Genomic DNA, 27763 nt, shown 5'->3' with positions numbered 1-27763 from the left:
TTTGGTACAAAGCCGTCCCCGAAATCCATGAACATGTCAGGTCCGGCCATGTTAGGCGATAAGCACATTACAAGTGACAAAGGAGAAAATACAAAAGTGCTTACCGGCAAAAATGCTATTGGAAATTTCCTACTTTGCGTGATGTCCACCTTCCAAAACAGTCCCACCCGACAGGCTTTATTTACTAATGATATTTCCACACGTAGGTTGCGAAAATTCAAGATCCTATCTCTACAACCACTGATCGACAAGGCACATCCTAATGTAACATAGCAATTAAAATTGATAACAAACACATGCAGCGCAGACAGAATACCGCTTAGAAACGATGTCACTCTCATATTTGCCATAGAAGGCCTCTGAATTCTGATTCTGCCGATATGTCACTCGAGCATCTCACACCAAGCCACGATATCAAGCACTGTCCACAGCAACATCCCACCCACCCAACTGTCCCACCCCAAAGTCTTCCACCATCCCTGGCAATACCTGCTGAGTACTCAGTGCTCCTGGGTACTCACTGCTCGTAAGAACGGGACGCGGGATCGCAAATGGACACGAATACAGCGAAGCCGGACGCTCGGGTCTGGTTGGCTATGCGCCCTAATCCATCATTATCAACACACGACAGTATTCCACCTCTAATAAAATCACACTGCAAAGCGAGGACAGTTGTCGAACACAAATGCGCCCAACCAATCCAAAGCATCCGTCTCTAAGAAACGAACAGTTCTTTCCTTGCACATGACAAAGTTGATTGAAATCGCGGTATTCAGTATCACAGCCAAGGCCATATATAGATCACAGCATGGTTTCGCTCAAGACCCTAAAAAACAGTTTCGCTCTTCGACCTGTGCCTGCGGCTAGCCTGCCGATCAATTTCGATTTCGAGACCCGACTACATGATGCACGACATATGTACTGAACAGCACTTAACATTCGTTAAGGTAGTCTGGTTGTGTTCGGTCTTCAGTAGGGCGGACTTCACTGGACTTAAATTTGCACTCGAATCTCGATTTGTTCCACGTTCAGAGTTGACGGGTGATCCTGAACCGCGTCGTGCTTCTCGGCTGAAACCAATAAACGAACGGTTACTACTTACAAATACAATGCAATGCACATATTTCTTAAGTTATATTTGTCACAACGACTGGTCAATAAACGAAACATGTTTTCACTCTAATTTTACGCACGAGAACCAATAATAATAACCCGCAAGGTGCGGTAGCAACTAGCATCTTTTCCAAACGAAAATAAGCTGGCTAAACTACTTATGCTTTTTTGCAACACTGAAAGCTTGCTACGGCGTAAGGACAATCAGAATCTCATATGGCCTGTGTCTGTAGATATTTTTCAAGTCAGGCAGAACATCGCAGAAAGCGATTGTATCCCAATTAAATATTATGTAAGTCCAAGATTATATAAAAGCTGAGATGAAGCGTCCTAAGGGTCGGCGATCGGGTGTCGAGAGTGCGACATGCATTTCATACTACAGACATCCAAGGCGTGCGGTTGTGCGAGTTTTAGATGGCGTGATGCTCTGCTGACTCGCTACGACTAACGCTTCTAATGGCTAACCTTCTAGAAACTACTGAGCGCTGGTCGGATCACACTACATTACAGCGACAGCGCAGTTCGGACTTACCGTTCCCGCTAGGTCCCGGCGGCGTTCGGCAGCTCGGCCACTCCACGAGTTACTTCTGTCCTTCCGTCACCCGACTCGGGAGCTGATTGGTGATTATTCTCACTGTCCGTGTTCTATTTCATCGTGCCACGGATTGTCCGAATGCTACTTTTACCTCGCCCCCATCAGTGGCCCGCGGTGGTCTCGGAGACTCGCTCTCGGCCACCTATTGCACTATCTGGACAAGCCCTTATACGATATTCCTGGCCTCTGTCTGCCTTTACTGACCACAGGATGGATGCGACTCATCAGGTGTTATCCCCAAAGGCCTCCGTGTATCCCTTATACCGTCCACAGAAATACGTCATTTCGCCAAACCCTTTGTAGTACCCCAACGGCCTCTGTGTATCCCTTTATTGTCTATAGAATTATGAACTCTCAGCCGTCATAACTGATTGCTGTATCACCTTTGACCTTTGTGTCCCTCGATGACCCGTAACACCAGACTAGCTTCACAGCGGCTCTCCTTCTGACATCCGCGTCTTTTGATGAACCGTGGAAGCAGGTCAGCTCCTCAGTTGCTCTATCCTGACCTCCGCGTCCCGTGACCCGTATTACCGTGCATACCCCTTTGCTGCCCTCCCTGACCGTGTCGTCTCCCCTGAAGGCCCGTAGTATCAGGGTTATCCATCAGTTGCCCTCTCTGACTGTGTCCTCTCCCTGTCTGCCCACAGACATGATGCAGCGGGTGTTGGACGAGGCTGACGCCCTGGATCAGCAGGAACCGGAACACCTCCTCGCACAGCAGCTGATGCAGCGGAAACTGAGCGACCTACAACTGGTCCGCTGCGTCCAGCAGATGTCCAACAAGTCCAACTACTTCATCAACCCGCCCATCAACCGGCTGACGCTCTTCTACAAGAACGCCGACTTTGAGCGTCAGTATCGGCTTCAGCACGCGCGCCGACACCACGCGGCCGCCAACGCGCTCTCATTGCCCAAGTACAACACTCTAGTGGATGCGGTCGTGGCCACGATAGTGTTTGTCGTGCTGGCTGTGGCGGTAGCTGCCACGCTGCGGCCCGCCGCCGGCTGGTTCGCGGTCACGGCCCTCCTGGCAGCCTGGTTGGCGCTGGTTCAGGGTGTGATGTGGTGGCGACTGGCGGCTGGCGTGTCTCGCGATGAGCGGGAGCCGTTCGCCCGCGCCTACTGCTGGCTGACCGGCTGGTACCCGTTCCATGTGATCGGTGGCTCCCTGGCCGCGCTGCCAGCGGTGGTTGTGTTCGCCGGATGGTCGTGTGCCGCCTGGTCGGGAGACTGCGAGCGAGCAGAGTACTACTTCCTGGCCATGCTGGTCGCTCTGGTCCACTTCTGCAACTTCACGCAGCTCAACTGTTGGCTCAAGAGCGCCCTGGCGGCGGTGGCCGCGCTGGCGATGGCCCTGCTGGTCGGCTTCTCGGCGTGTCGATGCGGCGACGACCAGCGTCTCCTGCCGACTGCAGACCTCTCAGCAGCCATGGCCGCGCTCGTCGCTCTGGTGGCCATCCTCAACCGGGAGTTCGAGATCAGCTACCGGCTCGGGTTCTGCGTGAATATGATCGCCGCGCGTGATAAAGCCGAAGTCCAACGCCTAAAGCAGCAGGCAGACGGTCTACTGCATAACATCATTCCTGAACATGTGGCAGACGTGCTCAAGACCAAAGCCAAGTATTCGGAGAACCATCGGGACGTGGGCGTCCTCTTCGCCAGCATCATCAACTTCAACGATCTCTACGATGAGACGTACCACGGGGGCAAGGAGTACTTACGCGTGCTCAACGAGATCATTGGAGATATGGATGATCTTCTGCATAAGTACACCAGCGTCGAGAAGATCAAGACGATTGGTAGTACTTACATGGCCGCGTCAGGGCTGAACCCGAGTCTGCGGCGCGACACGGCGCGGCCCGACCAGCATCTGTTTGAGCTGATGGAATTTGCCATGGACCTGCAGAAGGCCGTAGCGGCCTTCAACGTGTCGCTCTTCGAGTTCGCGCTGGAGCTGCGCATTGGCTACAACATCGGTGACGTCACCTCGGGCGTCATTGGCACCACCAAGCTGTACTTTGACATCTGGGGCGACACGGTCAACATCGCCAGTCGGATGGACTCGACCGGCGAGCCGGGCCGCATCCAGACCACGCAGCGGTGCGCGCTGCTGCTCGCGCCGCGCTTCGATTTTGAGAGGCGCGGTGAGGTGTTTGTCAAAGGAAAGGACCACATGGTGACCTACTACCTGAAGGGGCCGCGGGTCGGCGGCGGCAGCGCGGTCAGCTAGAGGGCCGGCCGGCCTCGCCGCCCGCCCGCCCGCGACCCTCCGGCGCCTCCGGGCGCTGTCTCTGTGATGTTTTTACCGTTACGCTTCTCTCCATAGGCGGCTGATGCGCCGCGGCGGGTGTGAGCCCGTCCCCGTGCTGATGGAATTCGCCGGGTCTAGACCGGTAGCTAGCGGCCCGCGCCGGCGGCCAACACGCTATTTACAAAAAGGGCCGCCGGACAGAGCTTATCAACTGCCGAGCAGCGCGCTAGCGTCCGACGCGCGCGCGCCAACTGTGACGGAAATGTGTGAGATGTGTTGGCGCCGCCAATAAAGTTCCGCGTGCGCCGTGACTCCTCCTGTATCTCCTCTGGGGAGCAGGGGAGGGGAAGCCGCTCGTGAGGAGGGGAGGGGGAGACTTCCGTGCCGATGGCGGAAGTAATCAGGGAGCCGCGGCGCCGCATCAATGTATTCCTGAGCGCGGTCGAACGGAAGGAGGCGCCCGGCCGAGAGACGGCGGAATATCTGATACTGGTGGGCCGGCTCCGGGGGAGGGGGGGGGGAGACGGAAATGATCACCTGTTGAGCTCACCGAGAACAGGAACGAGACTGGAGCACGCTCCGGGAAACGCGCGCGCTGCGGAGCCAACGCCGCTGAGCACATCCCGGAAACCAGCAGCGGGCGTGCAGAAATAGTGTATTAGGTACAAATGCAGCCGAGCGCAGAGCAGAAGTGGGCGTTATTAGCTATGCTAAAATTAGCTTTAGTTCGAACTACGGTAAAGTTGTCAGTGATGTTAATTAGTTAAGGTTATAGCAACATGGTAAATGTTAGGAATTTTAATACCACCACACTACCTTGCCATTCTCAGTCAAACATTCCATTTCTACCGTGGCCAAGCCCCGCGTCTTCTGCACACATCGGGTCAACTACCCTCGCGTACAGCTACTCTGCTCATCGTTCGCGTCTTGTCAGCGACACCATTACAGGAGCACCTTGTCAGACACTAACTACGTCTGGCTACCAGGAACTGGGCGCCCTGCTCGCCGGCGAATTCCGCTAATGGACTACCGAGCAAAAAAGTCGCCCGTCTCGTCCGTACGACGTCCACTTACGGCGTCTTATTGCGGTGACCTTTCCAGGTAGGCGGGTTCCTTCCCGATCACCCTGTGGGGTCTTCTCTTGGAGTCCGAGTGGGCGTTAGTGTGTCTAGGGTCCGTCGGTGGTTGGTAGGATGTCGCCGGGGTCTGAGTCGCCCAGACCCGGCGAACAGCGGCGAGCGGCGGTCCGGCCCCGGCGCTGAAGGAACAGTGCTGACACCTGACGGTGGAGAGGGTAATTAGTGGTGGCGGAACGTGGCGCCCGTCTGTGAGTAGGGAGGCGAGGGGTTGGGGAGCTGGCGAGCTGAAATGGATTTTTTTACAAAAACATGCGGTGACTGCAAAGTAAGGAAAATTGTGATAAGGTGTGAAAGGTGTTATGAACCTCAGGAACCTAAACGGAGCATAGGTTATCGTTTAGCTAGAACCATTATCGTTTGGATAGTCATCTAAACGATAATACCTATTCCTTGATGAGAAAATAACATGAAACATCAGATTACCAAAGTATCGAGCAAGCTCGGATTTGTTAACCTTTTTTAATCTGTTTATTTGAGTTCAATTATAACTATAAGGCGACTTAGTGCCGATCAGTTCCCGATAAACCATTTAATACCTAAACCAAATAATTTCATTTAAGTTAAGCCTCTGGCTTTTCACTACTGGAATCCAGAATCGAAAGTATGACACATTACACACCTTCAATGCAGTATTCTCAGAAAGAATGAAACTTGACTTAGTGGTACAATACCGCAATTAATTGCCCAGTCATTTCAAGGGCATGACAAAGAAAGCACTTCTGTAGGTGCATAAAATCGCCACAAAATATGCGGTAGGTATATGCTATAAAATACCGGCACATTAGAACATCCATAAGTCACATCATGACGAACGCTTGATAAACCCTTTTGCAATAGTGATAACTTCTCTTGTTACACACACAAAGCTAGTCAGTCGTCACCAAAACAACTTATCACTTGAGCTCACGCAACATTACACTTCATTCATCCATCCGGGCGGCTCCGAGCCACCTCTAAAAGCCGCTCTCGGCTCGGGCCGCTCAGATAAAACCGGGCGGGTTCGCCGGGCTCGGCCAGTCTCGCGTAGATCCGGGGCCAGGGCGGACGGTCGGCGGCGCGTCACGCACTCCCTAGAGCACGAGATCCGCATTCATCGCCGCTCGGTCGATTCCATCAGCCACAACATGTGGTATGTGTTGTGTGCTGTCCTTCTAGCCTCGGCTGTCTATGGAGAGTCAGAAAGCTCGCGTCCGATTGTCGCTACTGTTGAAGGACAGGTCGAAGGTCTGACCTCCACCAGCGCTGACGGCAACGTCTTCTACAGCTTCAAGGGCCTGCCGTACGCCCAGCCGCCGACTGGAGAGCTGCGGTTCCAGCCTCCGAGGCGTCACCTACCATGGGCAAACATCCTCGACGCCTCTGAGCACGGCAGCCAGTGCGCGCAGTTCGACTTCAGAAAGAACGCCACTCGGGTAGGCTCGGAGGACTGTCTGTTCGCCAACATCTACACACCATGGCTTCCTGGTAAGGCCGACTCGCCTCGGCGAGGTCTTCCCGTCATGGTTTACATCCACGGAGGAGGGTTCTTCTTCGGTGACGGCGATGCCGAGACCCACGGTCCCGAGTATCTGATGGACGAGGATGTTGTGGTAGTCACCTTCAACTACCGGCTCGGAGTGTTCGGTTTCCTGACGACGCACGACGCGGCAGCTCCTGGCAACTTTGGCTTGCTGGACCAGGTGCTGCTGCTGCAGTGGGTGCAGGACAACATCGCCGCGTTCGGAGGTGACCCCCAACAGGTGACCATCTTCGGCGTGTCGGCCGGCGGAGCCAGCGTGTCTCTGCTCGTTCTCAGTCCGCTAGGTAAGGGTCTGTTCCACCATGCCATCAGCGAGTCGGGTGCAGCAATCGCCAGCTTTGCTGCCAGTGGGAAAAAGTCCGACCTCGCCAAAGAATTCGCCGAGTTCCTCAACTGCACCACCGATGACCCGGCGATGATGGTTGACTGCATTAGGAAGGCGCCTGAAGAAGACATCATGGATGGCAGCCTGACGCTGAGAGCCTTCATGAATGCCTTCCAGCCTCGAGTAGACTCTGAAGCTGAGGTGCCGTTCCTTCCGAAGGACCCCCGGGTCCTTCTGGAGACCGGCGAATTCAACCTCGTGCCGTGGATGAACGGCATCACCGAGGAGGAAGGCTACGCGTTTGTACCACTGATCATGACGAACCGTAAGCTCACAAACGGCTTCCTAGCCGGTGCGCCGCAGGCCTGGGCCGGGCTATCCCAACTCGCCCCTCCGTTCACGCTCGACTGCGGCGCAGACATGACCAAGGAGCTCGCCAAGATTATCGACTTCTACTCCTCTGACGGCAACTTCAGTGTGGCCACCATCGCGAGAGTCCTCTCTGACCGCATCTTCGTCAGCTCGACTTCCGAGGAGATCCGCTTGGCCTCTGCCCACGCCCCCGTCTACAAATACATCATGGATCATCGCGGTGAGGGCCGACTGCGCCTCACAGAGCTCGAGCGCCTACCTCTGCCCGACCTCGGCACCACCCACGGCGAGGAGCTGTTGTACATCTTCGGCACCAACAAGAGGCCCCTCGCGGAGCCGGGAACGCCGGAGCACACCATGATTCGCTTCATGACCACCCTTTGGACCTCCTTCGCGCGGACCGGCCGGCCCAGCTCTGATGTCCTACCCATGCCCGACTGGCCCATATTCACCGAGGACAGTCAGCGCCACATGAGGCTCAACTCGCAGCCCGAGATAGGAGAGAGGCTGTTTGAGGAACGGGTCAACTTCTGGCAGACGGTACCAATCAACGAACCATGGAGGCATGCCGTGCAGACCGAGTGCGAGACGGAGAAGGCGGCGCAGACGGAAACAGGAGGCTACAGTGAGGGTATGTATTTCGTCGAGAGCAGGTTAAGAGAAAAATAATTCCGTTAAAATAACAATAATAGTGTTTATGAAACATAATAAGGAAAGCGTAGTGAAGTCTATGATCAGAAATTTTTTGATTGAATTAATGCTATTTTTGCAAATATGTTATGCATTTTTCAGTTCATAACTTACAAACCCCTGGCCTTGCACTCATCATTGATGGAACTGAAAGCCTGCTCCATTGCCATTGCAGTTCCATTGCAGTTCCGCTGCAACATTGCCACGCCTAGTGAACGTCTTCCATACCCATTTCACCACGTGCATTTTTCGATTACATGACTCTGTGTTCCCACAGAGGCGAGCTCGTCAGGCACGGCCGGCGCGCCTCCGCCCGCCTCCCACACGTCTACGTCCGGGTCGGACTGCCTGGAAACCAGCGGCCACCCGTGCCCCGCCATGGAGCTACTCCTCTGAGCACATCATTCGATGACGGGAGCTCTCTCACGTCCCCACGCCACTCTGAAACCGGCCCCGTGAGGCGACGAACTCGGCGCTCGGGGCGGCGGAACGCGCCGAGTCATCGTCCCTGGACAATGGAAGCCAACTGCACCGCCACCGTCCGTCATTATTAGTTTCGAAGGCTGTTCGGGAGAATCGTACAGGTACAGTCACGATGACGGGACAGAATCGCGGTGTCTTGAAGCGAAAAACCGGGTCCGATGAAACTCAAACTGGTTAGGATTATGGAAATATGATGGGATCAGAAACTGTCAGTGAACCATAATGACCTCCCGTTTCCATATTGTCTGCAAACTGAGGTTATTGATCCCAGGGCAAAGCTTTAATCCCACAAACATAGGAACTCGGGGATGCATTGAACCAGCCAATTCGACGGCCTATAAGCCTTTAGCTGCTCTCTGTTCCTACGTGGCAGGGTCTATTCCTCGTATATGGCGCTCTTATATAATTGTTTAGTGTCAATTTACAGCCAGGAACCGTGAAGGTATCAGCTCGCTCCACGTCGGCATGTCATAATTGGCAATTGGCAGCAACGGGAGCTTGCAGCCGTGGAAACTAGAAGAATTATTTGATAATCTATCGTCAGGACCGCCTTATATCACGCATCACTAAAGGCACAAGAACTGAAGTGGGCGTACTATGAACAGAAGCTGGCGTATGACAGCCGTAGCTGTATTGTTCGTAAAATACATAAACGTTATTTTATTGACACCATGGCAACCTGAGGCCTGTTTCACTAAAAACTTGTATTTACAAATGTTTGTAGTTTACAATTCATAAGTATTTTTACCAACTACGTAAAAACCGATTTCACTAAGCTTCATCGCCAGTGGCACCTCCGATAAGAAAATGTTTGCAAATAAACTTGTAAACAGTAAAAATGTTTTTAATCAAGAACTATAGCATGTTAAAGATATTGCTTCTTTGTATCAAATATTGTCTAGTACCATGTCAAAAGCTGCCTAATTAAATTGTAAATAATGATGCTGTTGGAAAAAGATATAAATGATAGTTCACATTGCCCTATTATTGAAAGAAAATAACACGCAAAACATTTGACAGCAGAAGACTGTTGAATGCAATTATGGCGCGCGAATGACAAAACATGACGATATTTTAATACCGATTATTTTGCTTCTTAGGGTGTGTGCTAAGTAAAAATTGAGCATGAAACGACTCAACAAAGCATAGTTTTTCTGAATATATGACTGTTTTGCATTATTGCACAAAAAGTATCAAAATTCCGAACGTCAGGACCACTGGAATTTCAGGTTTGTAATTACGATGTTTTCTTTCAAGTTTCTGGTCTTCGTGAAACAGAAAGTTTGCGATTCCCATGTTTTCTAGCAAACTTTTCCTTGTAAAAAAGTTTGCAAATTTTAAACTCAAAATTCATGTTCAAAGGTTTCGTGAAATCCAAATCTCAAATGTTGGTAAATATTTCTTGTAAACTCAAACTTTTTCTTTGTAAATACAAGTTTTATTTGTTAGTGAAACAGGCCTCTGTCCGTAACAAATTTAAGAATGCCGATGACAATAAGAAAACTGCCAACCAACAAGGTACAAATTAATGAAATCTGGGAAAACCAACATCGAACACATATTATAAACTGCGTTCTTATTTAATGCCTACACGTATTTAATAAACGTTACGTTAATTAACGTTACATTAGTTATAGTTACCTGGTATGGTATGAGTAAGAACCACATACCTTAAAAAATAAAAAATAAAAAACGGAAAAATCGAGGTGTGCCAGCGAAAAACAATCTACACGATAAATAAGAAATAATCAATGTAGCCACCACAACATGACCCCCTTCACTGGACGGTCTGAGCCGCTACCCCCCTCACCTGGGACCAGTCTACCACGTCCTCGAGTCTCCGTCCGCCGCTCAGAGAAGGAGCCGCTGTCACCGACGGCTGAACCACCAGGGTCGCCCGGTCACGGTCTGAGGTCACAGAGGTCACCGGAAGGTCATACAAATGTCGACAGAGGACCCAAAGCCGTGCGGTAGGCGACTTTGGGCGCGAGAACAGCGGGTGGGTCGCTAACTGCGGGAAATTGTAAAAATCACTAATGCATATAACTCTGCATATGTTGCAAGCCTAACAAAACCGCTATGTACTTCGAAAGATCAACCAATACGGAAACGTGTAAAAGATTATCGGTTTTGACTGTTACAGCGCTCAAAAATATCATCAGTGGACTTCAATAGCCTCGCATCTTCCTGACCTCATCCTCCCTCTCTCGCCTTATCTCATTTACGCTATTTCAATTTGAGCCCCTCACCCAGAGTACCATTACATATGTAGTAAAGAGCCAGTTACTAGCCTACGAATATATTCAAGAAACAATTAGGTACAAAAAATTGTTTCTTGAATATATTCGTAGGCTACTGGCTCTTTACTACATACCTATCCGACTCTTTACTACAGTGTCCTGATTTTCGTGAATTTGGGTGGAAACCCACACCTAACAGATTCTCTTTGTGACGTCCCGGAAAGCCAAACGACGTCGCTGACAGATAAAAGTCGATAGGTATATCGAACACCAAAAGCAAACTAACAAAGAAATATCACCTCTGTAGCCTAAAAACACGGCTATGCAAAATGACAATAAATATATCCTAAGTCCTCAAAAACTCACTCTTACACTCACTCCCCTTTCCTGGCCAACTGCCTGCCGCAACAGTAAACAACGCGGTTTTATTTTATTTTTGTTTTCTGTGCGTCAGATATGGATAAGTTTTTTCCTTTACCATGTGAAGGTAATGCTGCCATATGAAGGAGAAAAGATGTCGGAATAGAGGGATCTGAGGACGTCGTTTTCCACTTTTCAGTTTTAGTAACTGTGCAGTGTATAGATAAAAATTAATCATGCGAATATATTGCTTGGACATTTATCTATAAGCACGCAACATACCTTTTGTATCAAATTACTGTAACATATTTAATTATTTTTTCCCCTCAGAAGGTCACAGTAACGGGTTAGCGCTGCCCCTTGAACATGCCCTTCAAAAGTAGTTAATTTTGCATATGTTGATAGTGGTTGGGTAAAAAGTTTAATGTTTATCTGTTTGAATTAAAATAAAGCTACCGAATTTCAACAGTATTAATTCAAGTATGTCGTCCTTGGCTTAAAAATACACGCAATGTTGGGGACGTCGATTGACCTTGTTATTCCCATTTAATCGACGTCGGTACAAAACTGAAAAGTGCACAATGATTTCACATTTTTTCCAGCCAAGAAAAATTCAGCGTCCACCTTGGAGTTTTCTTAATTGAATTTCATAACAGGAAGCTATGGAAATTAATTTTCCGAGCTGTTTTCCACCTCTTTTGTTTGGACGTCTGTTTTTTTACATCAGTCCTCTTGCTCGATATGATATCCCTCTTATGACGTCAATATTTAGTGATAGCCGCTGGCTCTTAGGCTGATTTTTGTTGAAGCATATTTGTTGTTGACTGTTATGTACGATCATGGACAAGAACTAGACATCTTCAAAGTGTTGTTTTGGTGTTTGTGGTGAATGCTTGAATTTTGTATTTTACTAGGGGTAAACTGGCATTACTTTGTGTCTATATATGATCATTTGAGGTGCCTTGAGGTGGTATTAGTCAATATTGCCAGTGAAAATCGCTAATTTTAAGAGATTTAGGTAAGGGCTTCAGTGGCTTAGGCTCCGCACCGATATCGACGTCCTTTTGAAATAGCGACGTCCTCGCGGCTTCAATCACACTCTCCGAAAAATCAATTTCAGGACACTGCTTTACTACATACCAGTCCAATATATCTACCATCACATATATAACGAGTCCAAAGCCTAGCACAGCACCCCGGTCCAATCGACCCAACTCGCCTGTTCCGGCGCCGTCGGCGGCTGCCGAGCGGCGCAGCCTACCACTCCAGGCGGCTGCCGGCCCCAGGCGGCGCGCCCGCTCCGTCAGCCTCTCGGTACTGAGCTGCTGTCGCGCTGCCGGGTCCCACAGGCGACCTGAAAAGGTCAGGTGGCAGGGGGCGTCACTGGCAGAGGCAGATACCTGAGGGGTTTACCCGCGCTCAACTACCAGCAACTCAACTACTCAGCAATTAGCAAAGTTGGGGACTGAAACGAATGAGTAAATTACACAGTTACGTAATATCACATTCGCCTAATCAAATGCAGTAGTTGAATTGCATGACAAACATTCGATAACATTACAGGGTGTCCGGATAGTTCTGGCGCTTTTCAACATTTTCTAAAACAAATGCCATTGGTTCATAGATACTAATCAATGGATCAAAACAATGACCAGGGACACCAAGCCACATGCTTCCGCTACGTGCTCATTCAATGTAACCACCGTCGGCGCCGACGACGGCCTCGACGTAGGGGAGGAAGCGCCTGCGGGTTTTGACGATGCGGGGCATTTCCAGGTCCTCCCATGCTGTCATGATGCGAGTCTTCAGCGACTCCAGGTTGGGGTGAGAAATGGCCTAGATCCTGTTCTACAAAACGCGTAGCACGCCTTAGTCGAGCGGGTCAGGTTAGGAGAATAAGGCGGCCTAATCTCATTTCGCCACGGTGATCTGGCCCGGCAAGCTCCTCTGTCAGTTTAGCTTGAATGGCAGCGGCGTTGTTGGAGGGTGCTCTGTGCTGTTGAAATGCGAAGTGACCTTTAGGGCATGTCGTCTTGACCCTCGGGTTGATGTGGCTGTCCAGGAACCCCTCGTGGGCCAGCCTGTTATTCATTTATTCGACATTGACGAAGATGATGGGACATTTTTGTCCATCAGACCCCCGCACTTTCTTCGATTGCCGCGCTGAAATGCTGCTCCGTTCCCATATCGCGTTCGAAACGGTCTGAGGATATTTTCTAAGGAATTCCCGAGTCGAAATAAACCTTTACCTGCTAAACCATTCATCGAAAAACGCCGCATCGCGCTGCAACTCGCGCCTCGTTCAAGTCACACCCGGCCGCCGCGCGCAGGCATTCAGCGACAAGGCGCATCTTCGCCCATCTACCCAACTGAAAACGATTTCAAGGTCATATTTACACGACCCCTGGCTGAGCAATCAACGAGGGGTCATGTCTGTGATGATTGGCTGAATGTCCAATAATCACAGCGCGCGTTACACGGCGTCCAAAAGAAGCGCCAGGACTTTCCGGACACCCTGATACCTGATCCATTCAATCTCCGAATCCGTCTGTGATAAAAACAGGGGCGGCTGTTGCAGTGAATAATGTGAGAAGGCAATGGATATATAACCGTCGTTGGCATACTTGATAACATGAAAGAAACTGAGAGCTTTTTAAGATTCTTACATACTTTGTAGAACTTTGATATCATCACGGTCTTGAAAGGTACCTTTCTACGCTCGGTCCCCAGCGAAAGAACGAAGGCAGTAAATACACGAACCGAACAGTACCAAGTACAAACCTATCAAACCGAACCTTATTTACTTTTATTTACTGCCAGTAACGCAGTACTTACAAATACACCTACAACAAACGTAATGTAGAATAAACCCAACGCATGACGCAGGCGCAGCTCACAATACATTTCGTGTAGAATTTCATAAAACCCAACATCAAACGTTCGGTGTTCGCTCGTGTTTAAGTGAAAAAGACAGCTACGATATGGGCACGAAAATCACAGCCGCATTCAAATTCAATGTTAAATCTGCTTGAATATCTTCGGGTATCAGCAGACCCACCTCTGAACCTGACGCAGGCGTGTAGCGTCACCACCAGCTTGGTGATGAGGTTCAGAGGGGCCGGAGGGGCCCGGCTTCGGCTCAGACCTCGGATCAACTGGGCCAGCTCAAACTTCCATTCAATCTCCGAATCCGTCTGTGAAAAACAGGGGCGGCTGTTTCACTGAATGCGAGAAGCTAATGGATATATAAACGTCGATGGCGTACTTGATGACACGAAAGAAACTGAGTGCTTTTTAAGATTCTTACATACTTTGTAGAACTTTGATATCATTATACTATTGCGTTGTTCTTTTTCTAGCTACAGTTACAAACCATAAGACAAGTTATATTGCGCAGTGGTAATGGTTCAATTACGTTGCATTACGCACACTCCTCTGTCCCGCCTCCTATTACCGCTACCCAGCACCTCACCTGACTGCGTCGACACGAATCCGTCATCATTGCCACCAGTAGCCCAGTGAGCACCACGCTGGCCACCAGCAGGTAGAGAGCCATCACGGTCTTCAGCAGGGCGCCCGACCAGGCTGGGTGGGTGACGGGGGGCGGGTGGGAGCCGTAGGAGGCCGCCAGACCCACCAGAGAGAACAGCATCATCTCCAGCGAGCTCAGCACGCCGCGCTCCGGCAGGTCTGCGGGATGAAGGCAGGAGAAAGCAATAACGCGATATGGCTTATTTCATACTCGTAGATACGCTTTTCGAGAAGAAATGCGTAAACCTGGTACCGTACTGGAGCAGCCTGCCAGCTAGAAGCCTTGCACTTGGCGACAATTACGTTATTTCGGCTCCAAGAGCACAAAAGCGAAAAGGAGAAGCGGGATTAGAGAGCTTATCGTAAACAATGCTACCAGCTATTTTTCGACATACTAAGGTATGGAATATTTCAGGAAACAGCAGTTGTAGCGGTCTGCACTGGACAGCGCTCACCTCTGGGCGGGTAGCCCATGCCGTCCTGTTTCCTCACACTCGGCATCGGCCGGACCGGCGTGAAGACGGTCGTCACCTGCAGGCTGAAGCCGCACACCACCAGACAGAGCAGCAGCAGGAACCTGGGGACGCAGGGTGTTTTATTGCATCGTACTGACGCTGTAAGATACTAAAACAAGCGCAACTGATACGGTGGCAAAGTTGTGTCATTGCCAACAATTTACACAAAGAGTAAGCAGCCATAATACTGAGGTCCAATATAGGAAGAACAGGGAAGCACATGACAATACTCGAAACAACGAGGCACAAAGCGTAAGCGTAGGTGTAACATTGCCACCCGGATGTGTGTGTTTTTTTTTTTTTAAATTTACCGTCCAAGTTCAGCGGCGACAGCCCGCAGAGTGACGGTCCATGGCCCGAACATGTGATGGAATGTCAGAAAATCCAGCAACTGCACGCAGCCCAGCAGGAGCACAAATGCCAAAATCTGGTTACGGATGTAGCTGAAACAAGACGCGACGTTTAGTCTATACTGAACCGACTCATGCCCAAAATTATTTCCAAAAAACATTATGTTCACACATCAAAAACTACCCAACCTCGGAAGGAAACAGCATGTGCTAAAAGTGCACAAAGGGAGCGATACAAAACATACATTCATGATGGAGATTTAACGTCGGACTTTCAAGTCCCGGTTCCATCTGCGATTTATGAGACCCAAATATCTTCAATGTTCTTTGGCATTACCTTCCCGTCAATCCTAACCCCTCCCCCAGGCGCAGTCACTACTCACACCGCCTCTCGTCTCTCCATCTCCGTCCCGGCCGAAACCAGCGCCGCCCCGTGGACGGCCAGGGCAGCCACACCCAGGCAGAGCTGGGCCAGCCTCAGCACCCTCAGTCCACCGCCTCCCCGCCCAGCCGTCAGCTCAGCCAGTATCAGTCCAGCCATCCAGAGCAGCAGCGCCCCCTCCAGCGGTCCGGCCAGCGGCGGCCACCGTCCACGTCCGGTGGCCACCAGAAGAGCCAGAAGTACCAACAGCTGGGCGTGGGAGGTGAGGCGGGCAGCCAGTCGCACCAGCGGCAGACGACCGCAGCGCGGGCCGACAGGTAGAGAGAGGAGCGCCCAGAGAGGAGGGCAGAGCAGGAGAGCGGCCAGTAGAGCGACGGCGCGCCACCGCGGCCAGGCCGGCCCGCCGCCGCGCCAGACGTCCCAGAGGTGGGACTGGACCACCGGGTGGGCGATCACCTGGTGAGGGGAAGGGAAGGGAAGTCACAACCCACAGCCAGACGTCCCAGAGGTGGGACTGGACCACCGGGTGCGCGATCACCTGGTGAGGGGAAGGGAAGGGAAGTCACAACCTACAGCCAGACGTCCCAGAGGTGGGATCGGATCAACGGGTGTGCGGTCACCTGGCTGGCCAGGGGGAGGGGTTTAGAAGTTACCGAGGGTCATGGAGGTGTCATCAAGGGTCACAGAAGGGTCAGAAAGGTGAAACGCGGTCATATGAGGTCACAAGATCTATGAGGTCCCCCACCCGGACCTGTTTGTGTCTCAGCTGTATGACCAGCCCCACCCCGAATCTGTTTGTGTCTCAGCTGTATGAGCAGCCCCACCCCACCCGGACCTGTTTGTGTCTCAGTTATATGAGCAGCTCCCCCGCACCTGCTTGTGTCTCAGTTATATATGAGCAGCTCCCCCGCACCTGTTTACCTGTTTGTGTCTCAGCTGTATGAGCAGGTCGAGAAGCTCCGTCTGCTGCGGGTCCACGGCCGACACTACGGCGGACACTGAGCTGCGACAGCTGGCCAGCGCCAGGAGCTCGGCCGTCATCGACTGACAGAGAGCTGCGGCGTCTCGCAGCTCGCGGGATACCGTCTCCTCCTCGTCCTGGGGAGCGAAGGCAGGGGCTCGGTGTTTCGCCGCATGCGAGGCGAGGAACGCATTCACTAACTAACGTTGTCTGTTGATCCACTTCGAAAATGCTGCACAGAAACGCTCCACTTGCTAAGCCATTTACGGTGAGTAAATCTACAACCATGACTGACCTCATATGGAACATTTACGATTTCCGTAAATAAAAACATCGTAGCCCAAGCAATGAATACCTGGAATATTCCATAATTTAGCAGAAGTGATCAGTTCACCCACCTGTTTGCAGAGGTCATCCCTCAGCAGGGCTGCCAGTTTAGCCGCCGTGTAGACGGGTGCCGGCGACGAGAGGATAAAGTCCTCCAGCAGGTGGTGTCGGCTCCTGGCGCCGATCAGCGTCAGACCGCGGATCAGCTGGGAACGGACGGTGAAGCTAGAGCTAAACGTCATATCCCACTCACCAAAAGTGTAGCATCCAACAATCCAACAGATGTTTTAAGTTCTGGCCATCCGTCAAACGCTCTGTGGCCTGTGTCATCTAAATTAAAATATTAGTTACTGCTGGGCGGAAATACACCACATCAATCTAGTCTTTACCAACATTCCCAACTACACAATTAGCTAATATCCTGATTCAAGCTGCATCAAGGCATCCTGAACACCCACCAACTCACCATCCTATCTGCGAACAGTCCATTCGAGAAGCCTCCTCTCTTCACAAGATACCCAGCCACGTCGCCATGCTCCCCGGCCACGGCGAGTCTGATCAGTGTGTCGGTGAGCTCTGTCCTCTCCTCAGGGTCCGCTGGTGAGGCGGAGTCGACCAGGAGCTGGACGGTGGTCAGGTGACCGCGCTGAGCGGCTAGGTGCAGCGCCGTCAGACCCTCCTAAAGTGTCGAGGCGGGGGGGGGGGGGTGGAGGTTATGTTCTCCTCCTTTTTCCTCCCTTCTCAGTTAAGTATGCGATTGTAGCTGAGGATGGGTGAAGTATGCGGGAATGTTAAAAAGAAAGGCGAGTTAAGAGATGCGTTATGATGGATAGGCTTTTGCGGGAGTAAAATGATACAACTCAAGCAATGGTGAGCATCACCCACATGCAGCAGCCGTTTTTACAGAAAAGTATCTCTTCTTCAGCCTTCCAGCAAGTCACCAAAAGGCTGAAACTGAGCTCATCGAAATATGTTGAAACAATTTTTACGCTTTACTCATCACAACAACAAACGCCGACCACAAACCCGGCACTCAGAGTTCAGACTCACCCAACCCAATTCAAATCCACCCATCCACCCAATCCACCCAATTTCCCCGCCGCCGTCTCCTCACATCATCTGTCGTCTCCGGCCGCGCGCCCTCCCTGAGCAGAAGCTCCGTCAGCTGACGGTGACCTTGACCCGCCGCCAGGTGAAGCAGGCCGCGACCGTGACCTTGGGTCGCCGTCAGCTGATTGGGGCGCCAGCTGAGCAGTAGGGTGACGACGGGGCAGTGGCCGCCCACACAGGCGAGCTGGAGAGGCGTGTATTCCTGAGAGGGAGGGGAAGCACACGCGAGTTGAAGAGGTGTGACCTCCTGACAGGGAGGGGGCCGGATGATCAGTGGCCAGTGGCCACCCACATGCCAGTTGCACACGCGACTTAGAGTGACGTGTCAATAAATTGCTGTCAACTTGAAGTAATATAGTTGATCGGCACAAATACCACCATGACATTGATCAGCCACCATCGTAATAATTGCAAGCACCTGATGACTGTCAAGAGTTTACACCACTATTTCAAACGAACCCCACAAATCCACCAATCTACACAAACCCAATCCACAGGATGTCATTCCCCTGTCCATTCCCCATCCCTCCCTAGCCCCCTCCCCTACCGTCGGCTCTGTGACCGGGTCGACGGGCGCATCTCCTGCACTGTTGAGCAGTAACCGGGCCGTATCCTCATGTCCGGCCAGTGCAGCCAGGTGAAGGGGAGTCAGTTGACTCTCGGTCGCTACTACAGGTGGTAACACTGCAGTGATGTCCCCCGTCTCATCCGACGGCGGCTCCGAGGGAATGGTGGGAGAGATGTGCTGCAGCAGCTCCCAGACCATGTCTGAAGGGAGAGAGAGGGTGATGTAAGCGAGAGGGACACTACATACATGGGGAGAATGTAGGCTGATAGTTCGTCGAATTATAAATTTGACGCTAGTTTTTGAACAGCAAAGAGGTGAAAATATCTAACATCGCACATGTTAGAACACGCCAATGTGCGACAAACTCCAATGACTTTAACTACGTCCACCATCCCCGCGTTACCGATGGCATTGGTGCCATGCGGTACAGCATAGATTCAGGCGCTGACCACTAATGCCATCTAGTGGCAAAGAAGCGTACCACACGACCGGAGCCCCAAGCGTAGCGTGTAAATAAATAACTTGTCAATTCCTCGATGCTTTGATTTAGTTTTTGTGCGAAGCAATGGCAAGACACACTAGCCAATCACGTCGGTCTACTCGCCTATATTTCCGTCGTAGGCGGCGATGTGCAGCGGTCCGAGGCTCGTCTTTTTGCTGACAGCCTCCATGGAGACCCCCAAGTCTCTGAGCTGGGTCAGGACGCCGCTGTGGCCGCCACGGACAGCCAGATGGACGCAGGTGAGGCCCAGCTGGAACGGAAAGGCGAGCCGTGGTCAACGGAAAGGTAAGAAGAGACTACGCGGAATAGAGCGATGTTTGAAAATGTGGGCTACCCACGAGCAAACTAAATGTGGAAGAATCTCAAAGCATCACGGGTTTCACGAATCTAATGAACCTCTTACTATGGTCCAGCACTTCTCGCCCTCCCAACGAAATGAATAACACAAACATTAGAACAACTCGGAAAATTCCGAGCTAAAAACCAGAATCACGCACTTTGTCCTCATCAGAAGCGCTGGCGCCGGCTTCGAGCAGCACTTTGACCACTTCAGCGTTTCCCGTCGCGGCCGCTAGGTGGAGAGGTGTCGCGTCATCCCTCATATTGCGAGATGACGTCACCATGATGGAGTTGAAGAGCAGCAGCTCGCGGATCACGTGCACCGATCCGTGCATAGCGGCCACGTGAGCGCACGTGTTACCATCCTGAAGTGAACACAGATACTTCGAACAATTGCAAGACAGGTAATGGCATATCAAAACGATTGTTCATAAGCCCGCCCGCTTCAAATTATCATTACCCGTTAAATTTACGCTACCAAAGGGCGAAGGTTTTTGAAAACGTGCCATGAAAACGTAACGCAACGTAACGTAAAGTCAGACTCCCACCGAAAAAACTACATGTGCAAAAAAAAAATGCAGCACCAATGAGCTCGCACGCACGCAACGTTCGCAAACTAATTAATTGAAATCATAGGCCTCTAAAACCCAAGTACCCTTGCGTACCACCCTCCACACCACCCATCCTTCCGTCACCTTATCGGCCAGGTCTGGCAGCTCGGGGCTGTACTTGAGCAGCAGTTTCACCACCTCAGCGTGGTCGTACCGCGCCGCCAGCAGCACAGGGGTCAGTCCGGCCGCGTCTCGAGCTGAGGTGTCGCTGCCGGCCTGTACCAGGGTACTGCAGACCTCCAGGTGACCGGCCGCAGCGGAGAGGTGCAGCGGGGTGCGGCCGTCCTGAGGGCGGGGGCGGGGGCAAAGGGGAGTTGAAAGGGAAAAAGGTGTCGAGAAAGAGGACTACAGGTCGAGAAATGATGCCTGAATGGTATCCGTGTAAAAGAAAATGACACTACCACTTCAGTCCATGTTTAGTCATTATTGAAGCAGTCACAGTATAAAAACGGGAAACATGCACAAATTCCATGCATCTTACTTGAAACTGCACAAAATTTTACCGTTTTTGCCTTGTGGTGCACCCAAAACACGGCAATAGACGTGCAGCAGACTTCAAAAGCTCCAACAAGCTTCTGAGCTGCTGAATATACCACCAGCAACCCAAGTTCCCTCATACACCACCACCCTGACGGACCTGCGCAGCGATATCGGCCGCCGCTCCGTGTCTCTGTACCAGCGACTCCACCAGACCAGAGAAACCTCCGGCCGCGGCCAGGTGCAGTGCCGTGAACCCGGCGGCGCAGCGGGTGTTCAGCAGAGCCGGTCGGCCCAGCAGGGTCTCACACAGGCCCGAGAGACCGGCCGCCGCCGACAGGTGCAGGGCAGTGCGGCCGACCGAGTCCAGAACGTCCAGTCTGGGCGGGAGAGAGATAGTGGTTGGAGGTAATGTCTCACGAATCAGACGCAAGAACATCGCTAATCAGCTGTTTTGCTCACACCAGCACAAGCAATAAGCATTTTGCGTACCTTACGTCGTCGTTTTCCGTAAGGAACCATGAACTTTCATGCCGATATCATCAACTTCTCATTCTGTCGTAATGTGATTCTCACTCAATAATCTACACCGAACCATGACGGTGAGTAAAATCAAACAGCCCGTACCTGGCTCCATTGTCCATTAGCGTTTTGACCGTCTGTTGGTGACCCTCGCGAGCCGCCACCATCAAACACGTCTCCCCAGTGGCGGTCTGGAGATTCAGCACGGCGGCAATGCTGGTCACCTGTCAAAAATAAGGCAGCGCCAGCAAAATTCAGATCGCCATCAACAGTTAATATTGCGAGCCTCAAACTGGTTTTCTCGCATTAACCGGCCGAGTGCCGCACCTATTAGACTGCTAATAAGTAATATATCTCTTAAGCGTTCTTTGGCGGCACTGAAGGCCACAAGCAACGAACATGATAAAACCGGCCTACGAAGGAAGACGATGTGAATTCCTGCTGAGTTGCTCACCTGGTCCCTGAGCAGTGCCAGCATCTTCTCCAACAGCTGATCGTTGCCGCTGCGGGCCACACAGTGGAATGGCGTCTCGTGGTTCTGAAATACGAAATACAAAACCAATTAGGAAATCCGTATACCACAGCTGCGGCGAAATTAAATAAGCCCAGATTCGTGGTCAGAATGAGGAACAATGTTTTATTAAGACATAATGGCATGATCAAAACGCCTTATACTTCACCCATCCCATACATTTTACCAGAAGACAATGACATCACCAATCTATGACGTCACTGACCTGTGACGTCACATGGTCCAGCCGGGCGCCGCTAACACAGAGGAGGTCCAGTATATCCCCCGCCTCCTCCCCACTCCAGGCCTGCGCGCTCCGGCTGGCCGCGCAGTGGAGCGGGGTCAAACCGGAGACGTTCTCGGCGCAGAGGAGACGCTCCAGACGTGTCTCCGAGTCGGCGACGTGACGTAGTAGGGCTGTGATGACGTCACGGTGGCCGGCCGTACAGGCCAAGTGGAGAGGAGTGTCGCCCGTCTGGAGAAGATAATCAGCAAACGAGGTGCTATTGGACGTTTTAAAGCCGTCAAAACCAAGCATAAGCGACAAATAATTTCCCATGGAAGCGGACATGCATGGAAGCGGATAAAAGACATGGAAGCGGATAAAAGACATGCAAGCGGATAAGCTCTCATTGTATACCATTTCAATTGTACTTAATGGTTAACCAGATACGATGATGAATGTCCGATGATTGGTTGCACGATGATGGTTCGACGCCCATTGACATTTTTCAGCCATGATTATCATGTCCTCGCATCAAAACCAATCCTTAATGCATCCATCAAACATCTCCTCAAAGAGCCAGTTACCCGACATCGATGCACGAAATTACACCCATCCCATCACTCGTCAGATATCCGGACCTGAATATATCAGCACGCTCACACTAACATTGATATGACCAGAGTCGACACCACCTGACCTGACACTGGACGGCGGGCTCGGCCCCCTCCTCCAGCAGCAGCTGGCACGTCTCCAGGTGACCCCGCTCCGCCGCCACGTGCAGAGGCTGCCGACCTGAGATCGAGCGACACAGAACAACTAACCTAGCGTCACTATATAACTACGGTGGGTAGTTAATGAATTACTGCTTTTCGGAAACCGTTTTCCAACCTCCTTATTGAAATATTGAAATAACATAAGAGGACAAATGTGTTAAACTTTCGATGAAGTTACACAATTATTCGACTTCACGGCCTAAAACAAATATAACCGCGACATCAGATCCACTTACCCTGGTGATCGGTGCTGTCGACGGATGCCCCGGACTTCAGCAGAGCCCGAACACTCTCCGTACCGGCCGCACCGCCGGCTGCCAGATGTAGAGGGGTTTCATCGCCGGGACCACCTGTCGGCGAGAGATAAACATAAGCTTTTAGAGAAATACGCAACACAACGCCATATAGACTTCATCATAATCGAGTGCATGATTCATCTTTGAATGAGATATGCGCTAATGAAACACACGTCACACTAGTGAAAAGAACAATATTAATGTCGTTTGATGCAAAATAATGATCATACACATTACATCCCGATGGACACACGCAAACAGCACAGTGCTTACCATTTTTTGCAAGAGAAAATATACATTAAATAGTATTTCAACAAAGTTTAACAAACTTCCTTGACCCGTCAGTATCCCAACCCGTTAACCGTCGCCATGCTAGAAAGAGCACGTGTCGGGCTCGCGCCCGACCCCGACTGACCGCCGGCCTTGAACGATATGCCCTGGGGCGAGGACCCGCCAGCTGACACCGGCAGAGGCGCACTCAGCCAACTGGCTGGGTGGGGTAAATGCTAAATAGCGGAGCGAACCTACCGGTTCGGATAATTTTCGTGGAATTCCTATATTCATTCCGGTTCCCACCGGTGGTATATTTGAACAGGTACAAAGAAAGCGAGTGAGAGCAGCCCATGGAACAGAAAACAGATGGCGTACATGGCAGTTCTAATAGATAGATGGCGCTGCTCGTGGAAGGGGGTTGGATTTAGGATATGTACATGCTAGTATTGTTAGAGTGGTCAGTCAGTGTTAGTAGTTAAGTAGGTTGTAGGTAAGAGCAACGCCATTGCCATTAGATTCACACAGTGCATACAGTGAATGCAGCTGAGGAGAAATCTCACATCCCCCTCACGCCACCACCGGGGCAGTGTGATCGCCCAAACGACTGTCCCCACTGCTCACCATCGGCGGCCCACCTGGCCAGGCCGGGACGGTGCCGTCCACGGCCCTGGGGAGAGCTGGGGGATGCTTCCCCAGCCGGGGAGATCTGATGGCTACCTCCCCGGCGCTCCAGGCGGGCCGCCAGCCCCCGCCCGCACCGCCCGGCAAGCAACCCCGGACGGTGCCCCCTAACCACCGACCGGGCGAGCGAAGCGTCGACCCGTCTAGGTCGGCGCTCCGCACGCCCGGCCGGCCGACCGGCCCCTCACAGGAGGGGCCAGTCCCGGGTTGGCCCGGATGGGTCATAGGGGCGGGGGCTTGGGCTTGTTTCGCGCACATCGAGGCCAGGCGCCCAGTCCGGCATTCAGGCGGCAGCATCACCGGCGCTTGAGGCGGGGCCGGCAGCATCCACGACCAGTGGAGCGTCAATTCAGAGCAGGGTCATCATCTGCAGCGGCCGACGTGGCATCCCACCGGCGTCGGCAGGGTCCGAGGTCAGCGGAGGTCGAGGTTAGGCCACTCGCAGAGCGACTCGCGCCGTCAGCAACGAGAGCCCAGATTGCAGCATCCTGGTGACTGTGACGGGCGACTGAGACGGACGCTGGTGGCTTGCTGAGAATCAAGTCGGAGGTAGGTATGGCACGAGTCTGATCGGCGGTGGATCAGAGCCGGATCTGCAGCGGCCGACGTGGCGTCCCACCGGTGTCGGCAGGGACCGAGGTCAGTGGAGGTCGAGGTTAGGCCACTCGCAGTGCGACTCTCGCCGACAGCAAAGAGGGCCCAGATGGCAGCATTCTGGCGACTGAGATGGACGTCGGCAGCTTGCCGCGAGTCACATCACATATATACGTATCGAACACATACAATGTAAATAACAGTACAGGACACAAATGAGGCAAACGGAGTTCTCTAAGACTGCCCGTTCGGAGAGGTCGGCCGACGGTAAGAAAACGGGAACAACAGACGGTATGGTTCTGAGTCCGGCCCCGAATGGGTGCTTTGACGTGTCGACCATTCTTGAGCCTGTAATGACATGTAGTTTCTTTTCATTTAGTTAAACATTTATTTACAATTTCTGGTGATGAAAGAAGTCACGATTGGCGAATCTCTGGATCATCTCTGCAATAGCTGCGGCTAGCCGGAGCGCAAAATTGACAGAAAAGGGGTACTTGCGACGTGCGGATTAACACTCACTATTCTACAGCGACATGAGGAGCCATTGCGTCGGCAAATGGGAAGCAGCTCTGAAACCGACCACTCAGCGATAGGCGGCATCATCAAAGCTGCGACGGCAATGACCGGTGATGTAGGAGAAGTCTAAAAATCGAGCAGTTGTCCAATGGTCATCATACTATTGCCTTTTTTAACAATTGATGCAGTAATGTGACTACACCCAACACATAACGAAGCAATTTGATTCCCAGAGCTCATTAATACGAAAAAAGATTTGCAATTTAGCTGGTGGGACTGTCACTGACCAAGCCGTAATCGCCACGCCATATGTGGAAGGCTTTTGGTGTCAATACATACATACATACATACATACTTCAACGGCCTCCTCTCCCCTACTCCTCTGAACTAGGCACATACCTTTCCGTTCCATCTGGGCACCATGGCCTAGGAGCACCTCCACGGCGGCCGTCTGACCCGCCCCGGCAGCCAGGTCGAGGGACGTGAGCCCTCCCTGTCAGCGGGAACAACGGAATGACACTGTCACAGTAATTCACAGAGGTAGCCGTCCGCTTTTACAGATAGCCACACACACGAAATGAAGAGATATTAAGTACGATCGCAAATGCGTGTTAGCTGCTACGGTACAAGACACTTGCGGTCTTGTACGAGCTTACTTACTATTACCATCTATTACGATGCACGATCTTAGTACGATCTTATTACGAGCGAGCGAGCGCAGCGAGCGAAGCGAGTCTTTTCAATATAACGGAAAAATCTCAGTATGAGCGGCCCGGCCCGGCCCGGCCTGTAACGCTTTTGAGAGGCTTATATCTCAGCAACCGCTGGACCGATTGGCCTGCGGTCTTTTTTGTTGGGTAGCCCCATCCCTTCTACCCCGTAATTGACTACTTTTGATACACTTCAGTGACCGTCGTGGCACGTGCCACGTGAAAAGTCAAGGGTGTTCAAGCTGTTTTGCAAAAGTAGTGATTTTGAGACGCTCATATCTCAGCAGCCGCTTGGGCGATTGCCTTGCGATAATTTTTGTAGGGTAGCAGCATCCCTTCTACCAAAAATAGGATACTCTCGATGCATGTGGGTCACCCCCATTGCACGTGCAAAATACAACAATAAGAGGTGTCAAATTTGTTCCCATTTTAATAACTCGGTAATTACTGGGGCGATTTCGCTGAAACGTGGCATATAGGTAGGCACCTACCAGGCAATGCATTCCCATGTGTTGCGGTTAGGGTGCTACTGCACGTGCGCACGTGCAGGGGGCGTTTCCAGATCTCGAGAACGGCTGCGCCGATTGTGCTCAAATTTGGTACACGGTTGGGGACCAGTTAGTACGGTGCCGTGCAAAAGTCAGTTTGGACCCCGTTTGCACGTGCGCACGTGCAGAATGCCGCTTCCAGATCTCAGGAACGGCTGGGCCGATTGCGTTCAAATTTGGTACACCGCTAGCGACCGGTTAGAAGGGTGCTTTGCGCAAGCCCGTTGGAAGTACTCTCTCACCCTTCCGCACGTGCAGGGCTCACTATCTCGCTCGCTCGTTCTTCGCCCAAAAGGCGTTTTACTGGTATCATAGTTACATCAGGTAGTTTTGAATATCATCTCACGGTAGAAAATAAAAACGCTACATCTTACCCGACAGGTGGTGTCGACCAGTTCGCCGTTCTGTATCAGAGCGGCGATCACCGGACCGTGGCCCTCCAGCGCCGCCTGGTGGATGGCCCGCATACCGGCCTGAAAATACGAACATCAGCGGGAATCGAGCCAGAGTCAACGCAGAATACAGTAGAAATGCGCAGATACGGTAGAAAGGAGACACATTCGTGTATAGCGCACCCGTCCGTCGTTTTAATCCTCAGGACTTCAAATCCTTCTCCTCCATATCGCAGCCCTCGCTCCGGACTGGACAGGCAACTTTATCTCATGCGGGTTGCTCCCTTGGAGCGGCACCGCTGCTCCCAAGGGAGCACACCCGTAGCCGGGTAATCGCCACGCCATATGTCGAAGGCTTTTGGTGTCAATACATACATACATACCAACAATTTCCATGGAAAAATACCGAAACCAAACCGACTTAGGAATATGAGGAAAATACCAACTTTTTACCAAATTCTCAGCCTCTTTAACATTAGTGAGAAATCATAATAACAACAAAATACCAAATGCACTCGCCTTGAAATACCAAATACCAAGTTGGTATTGGTTTGGTATCGGAATACCAAAAAGTTGGTATCCGATTGACATCTCTAGTCCTGTCAGACCGAAAGGGCCTAAACCAACCAAACAAAGAAAGTGTATATCAAAATTTCAAAAATATATGCCTAATCCAACACGACTGTAACTTCTGGTCTCGCTGCAGGCCTCACAGAAACGCATAAAATACCGGACAATGTTTTCTCAACAGCAGTCTGCCGTTTTCCTTGTGCGTGCTGTTTAATTGAAGCACGCAATGCGCGCTGTAGCCTAACATGTTGTCAATCGTGGATTCAACCGGGATTCAAGGATAATTGCGAAAAACATTCGTTAATTTCCGTTTGCTGTCATATGCCTAATGCTTCTTGATTTGTTCGGGCATGTAAGACCATGTAAGACGACACCACAGCAACAATTA

The 27763-nt window shown here is 51.5% G+C and overlaps 3 protein-coding genes across 4 annotated transcripts in view; 2 read left to right on the top strand and 1 right to left on the bottom strand.

Annotated features, from left to right (window-relative positions):
• LOC122394688 (adenylate cyclase type 9-like) overlaps window positions 1–4273 on the top strand; it is a 59788-nt gene extending 55515 nt beyond the window's left edge. For both annotated transcript variants that reach the window (XM_043391721.1, XM_043391722.1), the window contains one exon: window positions 2359–4273. In XM_043391721.1, the coding sequence (XP_043247656.1) occupies window positions 2359–3941 (1583 nt within the window). In that variant the 3' untranslated portion in view covers window positions 3942–4273. The remainder of the gene's footprint in view (window positions 1–2358) is intronic.
• LOC122394691 lies at window positions 172–23483 on the bottom strand. Its single transcript, XM_043391727.1, has 24 exons — window positions 23365–23483; window positions 23032–23145; window positions 22720–22838; window positions 22023–22271; window positions 21740–21823; window positions 21391–21509; window positions 20924–21143; window positions 20371–20571; window positions 19834–20040; window positions 19439–19586; window positions 18814–19034; window positions 18271–18468; window positions 17623–17835; window positions 17228–17362; window positions 16790–16966; window positions 15870–16324; window positions 15448–15579; window positions 15077–15198; window positions 14563–14780; window positions 14149–14284; window positions 12310–12444; window positions 10301–10398; window positions 5037–5241; window positions 172–1070 (listed from the first exon to the last, which is right to left on the bottom strand). Exons 5-23 carry the CDS (start codon window positions 21761–21763, stop codon window positions 5131–5133), a joined length of 3270 nt encoding a protein of 1089 aa, XP_043247662.1. The 5' UTR covers window positions 21764–21823; window positions 22023–22271; window positions 22720–22838; window positions 23032–23145; window positions 23365–23483; the 3' UTR covers window positions 172–1070; window positions 5037–5130.
• On the top strand, window positions 6123–9163 carry LOC122394692 (carboxylesterase 1E-like). Its single transcript, XM_043391728.1, has 2 exons — window positions 6123–7948; window positions 8285–9163. The coding sequence occupies exons 1-2, from the start codon at window positions 6226–6228 to the stop codon at window positions 8401–8403; spliced, it is 1842 nt and encodes a 613-aa protein (XP_043247663.1). The 5' UTR covers window positions 6123–6225; the 3' UTR covers window positions 8404–9163.
• Window positions 23484–27763: the final 4280 nt, after the last annotated feature.

Source organism: Amphibalanus amphitrite, unplaced genomic scaffold (assembly GCF_019059575.1).
Source record: "Amphibalanus amphitrite isolate SeventyFive unplaced genomic scaffold, NRLGWU_Aamphi_draft 000606F_arrow, whole genome shotgun sequence".
In the NCBI taxonomy this organism is placed as follows: domain Eukaryota; kingdom Metazoa; phylum Arthropoda; class Thecostraca; order Balanomorpha; family Balanidae; genus Amphibalanus; species Amphibalanus amphitrite.
This window is presented reverse-complemented; position numbering and strand designations above follow the sequence as displayed.

Bases quoted from the DNA above. Each gene is read 5' to 3' on its own strand.
- LOC122394692 (XM_043391728.1), top strand. From the start codon at position 6,226: ATGTGGTATGTGTTGTGTGCTGTCCTTCTAGCCTCGGCTGTCTATGGA. The intron at 7,949-8,284 runs GTATGTATTTCG...GTGTTCCCACAG, and splicing joins AACAGGAGGCTACAGTGAGG to AGGCGAGCTCGTCAGGCACG.
- LOC122394691 (XM_043391727.1), bottom strand. From the start codon at position 21,763: ATGCTGGCACTGCTCAGGGACCAG. The intron at 19,587-19,833 runs GTGCGTGATTCT...TTTCCGTTCCAG, and splicing joins GCGCTTCTGATGAGGACAAA to CTGGGCCTCACCTGCGTCCA. The intron at 19,035-19,438 runs GCGAGTAGACCG...CTCTCCCTTCAG, and splicing joins CGCCTACGACGGAAATATAG to ACATGGTCTGGGAGCTGCTG.